Genomic DNA, 11,956 nt, shown 5'->3' on the forward strand with positions numbered 1-11,956 from the left:
AAAACTATTGCGAGGGAATGCAAAACTATTCCGAGTGAATGCAAAACTATTGCGAGGGAATGCAAAACATATTGCGAGGGAATGCAAAACTATTGCGAAGGAATGCAAAACTATTGCGAGAGAATGCAAAACATATTGCGAGGGAATGCAAAACTATTGCGAAGGAATGCAAAACTTATTGCGAGGGAATGCAAAACATATTGCGAGGGAATGCAAAACTATTGCGAGGGAATGCAAAACATATTGCGAGGGAATGCAAAACTATTGCGAGGGAATGCAAAACATATTGCGAGGGAATGCAAAACTATTGCGAAGGAATGAAAAACTATTGCGAGGGAATGCAAAACATATTGCGAGGGAATGCAAAACTATTGCGAAGGAATGCAAAACTATTGCGAGGGAATGCAAAACTATTCCGAGTGAATGCAAAACTATTCCGAGTGCACGCAAAACTATTCCGAGGGCACGCAAAACTATTGTGAGAGCATGCAACACTTATTGCGAGGGAACGTAAAACTATTGTGAGAGAACGCAAAGGTCAGTGTTTTTCCCCCATCAGGCCTAGCGGGGCTCCGTACTCTACCAGCACTGATGCGCTATGATTTTCACAGTTCCGGAAAAGTATTGTTGTGTGATTATTCTTGCGTATTCTTGTCAACGTAATTAATATACATTTCAAAATTTCCAAAATATGCTTCTTATTATAGTCTCTATTTAATAAATTTTTTTAATGCATTCAGTCTTAATCTATTCCTCTATTCCTATGTTTTAGCAAAGCAACGTTTCATTAAATAATCGTATTTTCTTTGGTAGTAATTAAATACGCACATATGCATATATAATGTTTTTACCCTTTAAGTGCTCTTAATGTAAATTTTTACTTTTACTCTTATCTTATATCTGAGGATGTTATCACTGATTGTAAAAATCACTTTAAATCTGACCTGCACGTGGCTGTTCACACTGAAGGCACTTTGGAAAAAAACAGATACAGTTCCAATTTATTTCCACATATGAAAGTGGCCTGATCAGATTTGAAAATGTCAGATTCAGTATAACAGATCTGTCATATGTTTGTGAAAATTTTTAATAACTCAGATTTAGGCCACATTCAGCTGCAGTGTGAATGTAGGCGTCAAAATGTCATATTTAGGTCCTGGTGGAAACAATTTTAGGAACCTCTAAAACTTTATAAGAGACTGCTCAGTATAACAGCTCTTGATTCCACAACAGACCAACAGGTGGCGCCTTGCACATAGTTTGTGAACCGTCAGACAATAAAGAAGAAGTCGCATAACGTCGCTTTCAATCTTCAAGTGACAGCGTTAGAAAACAAGCTGGGGAAAATGACGTCTGCTTGATCTGGAGTTTGTTAAAGAGAAAATATGAGCGATCCAGAACCCTGTAGAATGAAAGGTGGGTGTCTATTCTTCATCATAGACTGTGTATTCTTCTATATGCTTAATCTATATTATTCTTCATTTATGGCCCTGTCCCAAATAAGCATACCATACTCTAAAACCAAAAACGAACATTTCCAGAACCTTGCACGGAGGTATTTGTTGGAATACCTAAAATAACTTAGGGTGCTCAGAAGCAGAACTTATTCTCTATTGGTTATTTTTTTGTTTTATATAATTATTTTTCACTTTTCATCATATATTTAATTATTTGTAATAAACATTATAATGAACAGATGCGAAAAGTATACAAAATAATATGTGTGCCTTGCGTCTGCAATATTTATATTCGCACAGCTTTTATCCATTCCTCCACAAATTGGCGGGCTCGCACAATTCAAACATTAACGGTCATTTCAGTGAGCCGGTCCACTGGCTGACATCGTTTATCGATTTAATCAATAAGTACTTACTAAGTCATTAATAACTGTAAATAAATAACTTTTTCATTGGAAAAAAAAAAAGTAAAGTAAGGGATAACTCTAAAATGTTCAGTAATTTAATTACAGTTACTTCTGATGTAATTGCATTTGTTTAGACTTAAGAACAATTCTATATAAAACAATAGTGAATTTAAAATCAAAATTTTACGTCTAATGTTTAAATGTATGTAACTGCGATGTTGCTATTTAAATAGCAACATCACAGTTACAAAAATTACATTTTGATTTTCTCTATTCCTTATATTTCAATAAAAATAAGGAATTTTGCAAACTACAGCTATGTACAGGAAAGTATTCTCTGCTTTCTTATTATTTTAAATACTCACAATTAATCCCAAAATGCTCTTTAAAACTACAAAAAAAGTTACTTATTTAAATGTTAAAATTTAAAATTGAAACTGAATATCACAAATAATTCCATCACTTTATGCAGTTAATCCAACGAAATAAGACATTTGTTAAAGAATTAAATACATCACACTACGTTTTATGACATACACTATAAAAACAGTCTTACACAAACAAAAACGGCATAATCATTAATGCATCAACATATTTTTATTCAGAAACAAATCTACATTTGTAGAAGGCTGTTAACACCTGCCGCAGAAAACACTCTCTCGGCTTTGACAGACTTGGAAGGAACAGCGCGAGACTGATTCATTCACAATTGGAGAGGGTTCTGGTCGGGGTCCATGCAGTGATCTTTGTCATATATCTCCAGCTCTATCAGTCGGCTAAACTAAGCATGTTTGAGTTGTATTCCGCACCAAAAAAAAAAATTCAATTGTCGGCTGTTATCACTTGTCCGTTTTTGCTTCTTTAACACCAGATGAAGATTCTACCCCTGATCTGAGCTCACATCCTTGACATTCTGGCCACAGCAGCAGAATACGGTTGTCAGACCGATTGGACTTGTTTATTTAATAACTCAGTGGCAATTGTGATAAGACATACCAGTGTTATGTACATTGCCATCTTTTAGTCACTGTCATGGTAGATATGTATGTATGGTTACAGCTGTTAGAATACGGTTGCGACTTCGGCTAGAATATGGATGCGACTTCGGCTAGAATATGGATGCGACTTCGGATACAATACGGTTACAACTGTTTTCAATTTCCGGTCTCCAGTGTTTTCACTCGCATTGGTGCATATTCTAAGCATGTAATGTAATGTTTAAGGTATTACATTCGTAAAGCCTGGGTAGCTCAGCGAGTACTGACTCTGACTACCAAACCTGGAGTCGTGTGTTCGAATCCAGGGCATGCTGAGTGACTCCAGCCAGGTCCCCTAAGCAACCAAATTGGCCCGGTTGCTAGGAAAGGTAGAGTCACATGAGATAACCTCCTCGTGATCGCTATAATGTGGTTCGCTCTCGGTGGTGCGCATGGTGACCGTGGTGCGCAAGGACGCCACAGAGAATAGCGTGAAGCCTCCACATGCGCTATGTCTCCCCGGTAATGCGCTCAACAAGCCACGTGATAAGATGCGGAGGCAACTGAGATTCATACTCCACCACCCAGATTGAGGCGAGTCAGCACGCCACTACGAGGACTTAGAGCACATTGGGAATTGGGCATTCCAAATTGGGGAGAATAGGGGAGAAATAAAATGTGGCAGTGCTGTGCTGATACTTCACAGTATTGAGATGACCGTTTATTATTGACCATGCCTCAACTGAGTGTGTAGATGACATGAAGCGATGGTCCGAGGTTAGTTACGTTGATATCATTAACTATTTTGAGTTGTTATGGCATCCAAAAACAGCACAAGTTGAGCCTGAAATAAATTTTTACTCCCAAAAAAACTTAAATGCTTATTGTTCTCCTGGATTGCTAGTTTTGGTGAGTTTTGCATTGCACCTCGAGACCGGAAACCGAAAACAGGCAATTAGAATCATCATGCTGCCGCCCAGTGGTTGCTATGGAAAACTGTGGATAAATTGGTGTTCGGCTTTATTTCATTTCTCAATTGTTGTTTATGAATTGACTTTTGAAATTTTAAATGTTCATTGCAGGCCTGTTGGAACTAAATGAAGTGGAGACGATAAACCATGAGTATCAGAAAGCACATCTTTTCACAACTGGAGAAAAATCTTTTGGTTGTTCACAGAATTTCACACAAGAAAGTTCTCAAACTAGAGCTAAAAATTCTTTAACTTGCCCTCACTGTGGAAAAATGTTCAGACGAAAAGGAGATCTTATTAAACACATAAGAGTCCACACTGGAGAGAAGCCTTTCGCATGCACTCTGTGTGGGAAAAGTTTCAAACTAAATGGAGATCTTAGCAAACACATAAGAATTCACACTGGAGAGAAGCCATTCACATGTCCTCAGTGTGGAAAGAGCTTCACATTAAAATCAAACCTTAAGGATCATGTAAGAATTCACACTGGAGAGAGGCCATTTACATGCACTCAGTGTGGAAAGAGTTTCCCCCGTAATGAACATCTTCAGATTCATATTAGATTCCACACAGGAGAGAAGCCTTTCACATGCCCTCAGTGTGAAAAAAGTTTCCGAAATAAAGGATATCTTAATCAACACAGAAGAAGCCATGCTGGAGAGAAGCCTTTCACGTGCCCTCAGTGTGGAAAGAACCTCAAATGTAAAGCAATCCTTAAAAACCACATGAGAATTCACTCAGGAAAGAAGCCTTTTACATGTCCTCAGTGTGGAAGCAGCTTCGCATGTAAAGCAAACCTTCAAGATCACATAAGAATCCACACTGGAGAGATGCCTTTCTCGTGCCATCAGTGTGGAAAGAGCTTTAGATGGAAAAGCAGTCTCGATAGTCATCTGCGCCTCCATTCTGGAGAAAGATCTTTTAAATGTAATCAGTGCAGTAAAACATTTTTCTTGTCAGCAGGCCTGAGAAAACACCTGAAAACTCATGCAAATGAGAAGCCTCACTTGTGTCCTACTTGTGGAAAAAGGCTTACAAGTCAGTTCCATTTAAAAGAGCACCAGAAAATACATACTGGTGTGAGAGCTCATGTATGTCCTGTGTGTGGGAAATCTTTCACTACAATTGACAGCTTGAAAAGGCACCAAATAATACATACTGGAGAAAAACCTTACACGTGCCCACATTGTGGAAAGAACTTCAGTCGATTAGGAGCCCTGAAAAGACATGAGCGAGTGCATACTGGAGAGAAACCATATCACTGCCCTTTATGTGGGAAAACTTTCAACCAATCAAGTCATCTACAGACTCATTTGAAAAATCGTTGCTCAAAATCACAACGTGAGCAAAGTTCATCTTCAGGTCCAACAAGTAAATCGTTAGAAATTCAGATGGACTTTCTCCCAACAGATTTTAATCAAAGATTGTAATGAGATAAAATGACCAGTAGTGGTGATTGCATTTGAATATTTACGGGAGATATTTATTTTGGCGGGGATGCTTTGTGTGTTTGAGTAGCATGATCACAAGGGAGGTTGCATGTTGTTTTCTGTACTTCCAGTACCATAGGATAGGTCACAGTATGCCGACTCACTGAAAAGCACCATCTTCTTGCATTGACTCCATTGTGTATTAACTTCCCCTGTGGTGCGACCGAAAGTAATCTTGTTAATATAACCAGTGACGAGCATGATTCTGAGGTTGCAGTTTGAGTTAGGGGGTTCAGTTTATAAACATGCACCATGCAATCCTCTTTACTGTATTACGCCTGTACTGCTGAAAACAACTCTCTTTTGGTGCCCTTCTGTGAACATTTCAACCATGGAAAATGGAGCTCACACATGGCCATATGCCCAACAACACTTACCGTTTGTCCACTGGGGGCAATGTTTTGAATTTTGGTAAGCACAGATCGATTGTAGCTAAAGAAAACTCAACATAATGTTTCTGATTTTACTGTGAGATCAGTCTGGTTTGAGACATGCTTGAGCTGTACCGACACACAGAAAACCTAAGACTACTCTCATATGAGTAGCCATCAGAAGGCCCACACAAAACTCAGCAGAATGCACTCACAAAATTCTACTCATGGAATGGCACAGTTCCACAACGAGAACTGCTATAGACCATTTCAAGAACTACTCATTGGTGACGTCATTGTTCCATGACCATTTCCTGCTAGTCAAAACAGAGTCTATTTAGCAGAGATGGGCCACTTCTATTAAAATTAATGGGAGAAATTGGAATGCTCAATGGCAGCCAATGGTTAACAAATGTAGAAACGAAGTCCCGCTTTACAGGTGAAATAGCCAATCACCTTTTAGATACAGAAATCGCCTCTCAATCAACTCAAGAACGTGCATTAGCTATACGAGATGGTCAAATTGCATTTATTTGCATAATTTGAGGTAAAGAAACACAAATTTATGATACCAGTTGTGATGGAACGACACGCCCCTCCCGTGAATCATCATCGCCCCGCCTCATGTGATGGAGCTAGTATGATCACAATGAAGAGCCTCATCAATGCTGCCTATAAACACAGAGCCTCTCATCGGGAGACTGGTCTCTACCTGCAGGCATCTTTCCAGGTCCAGGAATGGAGCGGGAAGTGTCCGGTGCAAGTTCGATGTGGCAGCAGGGATTGGAGCACGCATCGCAGCGATGGGCCAGGATGCCGGGCCGCTATTCCCCTCAAGTGCCAAGGCCCAGGGAAGCAAGGCTGCTCGAGTGAAGCTGCTGCCCCACGCACCTCAGACAAGGACAGGAGTGCGTCATGGGACCCTGCCCACTATCACCTGGACCTACGTCTGTCTTCACTGCTCTTCCCTCACATAGCACTTTCCACCTTCCTTCAATGACGATTGTCCTTCAATGACGATTGAGTAGCAAATAAAATAGACCAGGACTGCAGGGAAATTGTTGTAATATATCATACAATTTTGCAAAACATCACCACATACCATCTTTACAAGATTTGAAGGATCTTATTTTATGTTTTATGCTGCTGATAACAGTAGTTTATGTTTTAAACTACTGTTTATTTCAATGGTGGCATTCTGGGTAGTGTGACAAATGAGCTTAGCATTAAACAAAACTAATAAACACTTACGTTTGTGAATTTAGATCATGAAATTGAGAAATCTACAAAACTGTACAATCCTTGACTTACAAGATATTTAAAGTAGGACTTACAGAGAGATAATTTGTGAAATTCTACTAGTTAAAATGCAGTTAGAGAGGCTTTTACTAGTTACATTTCCATTTTTAATATCACACGTTTAATGATATTGCATGACATGAGCGCAAAGTGATCATCTGTGTTCCGCAACTACTTTCGGGTCCTTGAATAACATATAACGTGCAATTAAGCGCAGCCGGTGGACTTTCTGGTGCCCTCGTAGGGTAAGATGTGCCCTCCTAGGGAGTTGGTGCCCTACGCTGACTGCATAGTCTGCTTATGGGGAGCGGCGGTACTGTTGTAGTCTATAATTCATCTCCTGCACATGATTAAATGTCAAAAAGGCTTGTGAGAACAAACTGCCAAATGACCACTTAAGGCTTCATTAATCTACAGAACCTCTGAGCATCTGAGCAGCCCAGAACAATTCACCACTAATGGCCCATAATAGAATATGGAGCTAGTGCACTAGTTAAGTAGCGATCTGACATTAAATAGAAGTAGAAATGATGACAATAACAAATCTAGTTTGTTAAATTGGAGTGTGAGAACATAAGTGATCTAGAATCCTGCAGAAAGAAACATATGAAGAAGCAAATAGGTTAGTGAATATGCCTGATTGATTTTCCAGCAGCCATCTCACCCTGTAGCTCAAGGCTGGTTGCCTATTGAAGCTAAGCTGGGCTGAGCCTGGTCAGTACTTAGATTGGAGACCACCTGGGAAAACAAAGGTTTCTGCTGGAAGAGGTATTAGGGAGGCCAGCAAGGGGTGCTCACCCTGCAGACTGTGTAGGCCCTAATGCCCCAGCTTAGTGACGGGGACACTATACTGTAAAAAGGCTCTGTTCTTCAGATGAGATGTTTAACTGAGGTGCTGAATCTCTGTGGTCATTAAAAAATTCCCTCCATTGGCCCATCTCAATCATGCCTTCCTAATAATCCCTATATCACTCCACTATCTCCTCTCCAACAATAGCTGGTGTGTGGTGAGCATACTAGCACACTATGGCTGCCATCGCATCATCCAGGTGGATTCTGCACACTGGTGGTGGTTGAGGAGAGTCCCCTGTTTAGAGTGTAGTGTCAGAAAAGCGCTATATAAATGTAACGTAACATTCATTCATTGATTGAACAGCATTTGCCTACAATATCTGATGACATAGTTAACTTTTAGTACATAAAATACAACAAATAAAAACTTGACCTAAACTATTTCATGTCACATTTACTATTGAATGGACCTTTGATGTTAAATGTTTATTGCAGGACTGTTGGAACTAAATGAAGTGGAGGAGAAACGTGTTACCATAATAAATTATGGAAAAGTATTTGAGTTCTGAATCTCTTTATTTGTGTAACATAATATGCTGAAGTAAATGTGTTCAGTTCACAGTAACATTGTAGTGCAAAAACATCAGGTAAAAGTGGCAGTGTAGCCTTCAAGTACTGACAATTGAGATAAAAAAAAGGCATTAAATAAGTAAACAAGTAAAATGCCAAAGGTAAAATGAAAACCTATTGCACTGAAAAGTTCACCTATCAATGTAGTGCAAATACAACAGGTAAAAAGTAAAGTGGCTGTGTAACCTTGACAATGTGTCAATTAAAATCGCCCGACCATTCTTTGTGTTTTTACGGATCAAGCCCGTTGATTTCCTATATAGTAGATAGTGCTCCTTTGCATTCTTGTTCAGCTTCTCTGAGTAAGAAGTCTTACACTTGATCTTCGCTCGGTCCATTCGTGTTTTATATCTGTTGATTTGTGTTTGTCATCACTCCTACAGTCTATATGGGTGTATCCTAAAATAGAGCGCAACAGTCTGGCTCTGGAAGTAAAAATCCAATTAATTTATCCCATAGACTAATTGATTTTCAAAGGTAAATAAACTTGTAAAACAACAACCTTATGTACTATATATTAATCGATGTATTTTACAAAAATAATACCAATGTTAAATGCATTTAATTCCATAGGAAATACATGGACTGACATATGCATTCTAGTGGTTATCATGGAAATTCTCTAATAATTAAAAAAAATATTTGAATACATTTTTAAAAAGTAAGTTCACATGATAGAAAACACCTTAACATAGTGGCATATCACAAGACCACTTCATGTACAAATGATGTATTAAAAACTAGACACTGAGATTTTGACCCAAATATGCATTAAAGGGTTAAATCAACATTTAAATTATACAAAAATATGTATATGAAATGTATATTTTAATTTTCTGTATTGCTACTTCTATTTAATGTATTAAGATGATTTTAATGAACTTTTCAAACTCAAGTTGGTTTTTTACTGTCTCGTATTGAATGTACAATCATGCTTGTGTTCACGTTTATTAATAATGATAACTTGTAATGAGAGGGAAAAAATGTACGGGTTGCAATAAGATAGGTGGCCCAAAATGCTATGTTGTCAGAGGGCCCAAAAATCCTAAAGGCGAAGACTTTACCACGGACTGTGAAAGCTTTGGAAGGCTCAACAGTAACATTCATTAATAATTGTATTAATAATTAAGTAATTTTAATAGCAATTTATTTAGAAACGGTCTTGACTGTCTTATCTTACTTCCGGAAACAAAACAGCTAGAAGCTGCAACAATTCACCACACAAGCCCCGTTCACACCATGGGTGGCATGTTGCAAGGGCGTTCCTACTGCTGCCGTCACTCTAACGTTATTGGTGGACTGCACAACTGGCCATAGTAGTGTTTGAAATGCTGTTTACAGATGATACTGCCAAAAAAACTAAGATATCATACTAATTTGAGAAGGATAGTCCAGAGAAGAAAAGGTGAGTCCTGTGTCGTGCCAACAGTGAAGCATCCTGAGACCATCCATGTGTAGGTTTGCTTTTCATCCAAGGGAGTGGGCACTCTCAAAATTCTGCCCAAAAACACTGCCATGAGTAAAGAACGGTATCAAAACGTCCTGTAAGAGCAAGAACTACTCCCAGTGATCCAGGAGCAATTTGGTGATGATCCGTGCATTTTCCAGCATGATGGAGCACCATGTCTCAAGACAAGAGTGATAATGAAGTGGCTCGGAGATCATTACATTGAAATGTAGGATCCGTAGCCAGGCAGCTCCCCGGATCTTAATCCCATAGAGAACCTGTGGTCAATCCTCAAAAGGTGAGTGGACAAGCAGAAGCCCACAAATTGTGATCAACTCCGAGCACTAATAAGGCACGAATGGATCTCCATCAGTCGGGATTTGGCCCAGAAGCTGATATCTAGCATGCCAGGGTGAATTGCAGAGTTTATGAAGATCAAGGGTCAACACTGTATATATTGACTTTTTGCATATTTTGAATGTATTTGCAATTAAAAGCCTTTAAAACATGAAATGCTTATAATTGTTTTCCAGTATACCATAGAAACATGTGAAAAAATAATCTAGAAATACTGAAGCAGCAGACTTTGCAAAACACAAAAATGATGTCACTGCCAATACTTTTGGCCACGGCTGTATGTGGTTAAAAACAAGTGATATAAAACAGTGAAATCGCTCACAGAAACTTTGAACTACTCTGTCTTACCTACACTGTCTTGCCTGCACACCCTCACTGCCCTGGAGACATATGATGTGATCTCCACTGTCTTCACTCTCATTGGCAGGGATGGATTACTGACTGGGCCAATGGAGCCAGTTTCCAGGGACCCCCAAACCCACCACCACCCGCTCAACAACTTTTGGGCAAACCCCCCCAAGTTGCCGAGTTCATCTTCAGGTCCAATTATCTGAAGTGAATAGTTTTATACTGAGATAAACCAAAGGATGGAATTGTTCCCAACAGAGCAGTTTTATCAAAGAGCAAATTACCTGTATGGTGAAATTTGTGTTGGTTCAGCAATGGAAATTTAAATGGTGGAACAGTTCTGTGAAATAAAAAAACTTAACACAATTTTATATTTGGGAAAGATGGACTGGGATTAAAAAACAGGGCTTCTCTATCAGTGGGCAGGGCTTCACGTGAGACTGATGAATTTAAGAAACAAAGAAAGGGTTTCAAAAAAATTCGGCAACTGCCTAAGAAAATTTAAATTACAGTCATCTCACGTTTGGTGTTTCATAAGCAGTCAATTTGCGCTGTGTTGTGTTGCAATGAGAGCTAGAGGGGGTTTAAAGGAGAGTTCAGACTGCCAGGGAAGATTAAATAGCATCATACAGAGTTTTTAGCAACATTAAACAGTTGAACAGCTGGCATTATGATTTACATTAGCAAGTCTGATGCTTTTTTAGGAATGGGCAGAGCATCAATAAACAATATATAAACCTTCTGTGGTCGAGTGACATCTGTGGAGAGCAAGGCCAGGACAGGAAGAGTGGTAAGGATTGACACCTGTGGGAAATCACCTCTAACAGCTGTTTTGTGTTGCAGTGAGATCTGGAGGGTGTTAAAAGGGCAGACCAGACCACTAGGGAAGAAAGATGCACAAAGCTATGATCGTGTTTGTGTGCATTTGTCCTGCTGAAAAGCATTATTTTATGTGTCACTGAAAGGTTTTTGAATAAAGCCTTACGTTGGATTGTTTAAACAGCTCCCGCTTCCACCTTCCTGAAGACAACTAGAGACTTGTCACGCCTTCATATATAGATTAACTTTAATACACAAATACTGTACTTAAATACACATATTTAAAATTATATTATATTTGTATTACATTCTGTGCTCGTTCTCTAATTTTGCTAGATCTGAGTAGTTGGGTGGGGAAATGGTCGAACAGAGCCTTAAATGTGTTAATTTTCATAATTCAGATCATGTTGAATATTTACGTTCTTTGACTCACAAGATTTCTAAAGTTAGACTTATAGAGAGATATATTTAATTAAACTTCAAATTATGTTGAACAAGAACAAAATCATGTTCTCTGGTCATCTTATGGTTAGACGGAGACCTGGAGAGGCCTTCAAGCCACAGTGTCTCGCACCCACTGTGAAATTTGGT

At 39.0% G+C, this 11,956-nt stretch overlaps 1 protein-coding gene across 1 annotated transcript; it reads left to right on the top strand.

Moving 5' to 3' along the window:
• Positions 1–1,310: 1,310 nt before the first annotated feature.
• Positions 1,311–8,440, top strand: LOC127628984 (gastrula zinc finger protein XlCGF57.1-like). Its single transcript, XM_052105987.1, has 2 exons — positions 1,311–1,416; positions 3,924–8,440. Exons 1-2 carry the CDS (start codon positions 1,386–1,388, stop codon positions 5,240–5,242), a joined length of 1,350 nt encoding a protein of 449 aa, XP_051961947.1. The 5' UTR covers positions 1,311–1,385; the 3' UTR covers positions 5,243–8,440.
• The last annotated feature ends 3,516 nt before the right edge of the window (positions 8,441–11,956 follow it).

Source organism: Xyrauchen texanus, chromosome 35 (assembly GCF_025860055.1).
Source record: "Xyrauchen texanus isolate HMW12.3.18 chromosome 35, RBS_HiC_50CHRs, whole genome shotgun sequence".
NCBI lineage: Eukaryota > Metazoa > Chordata > Actinopteri > Cypriniformes > Catostomidae > Xyrauchen > Xyrauchen texanus.

Excerpts from the sequence above, each read along its gene's own strand:
- LOC127628984 (XM_052105987.1), top strand. The coding sequence starts at position 1,386 with ATGAGCGATCCAGAACCCTGTAGAATGAAAG. Across the intron at positions 1,417-3,923 it reads AGAACCCTGTAGAATGAAAG|GCCTGTTGGAACTAAATGAA; the intron begins GTGGGTGTCTAT and ends TGTTCATTGCAG.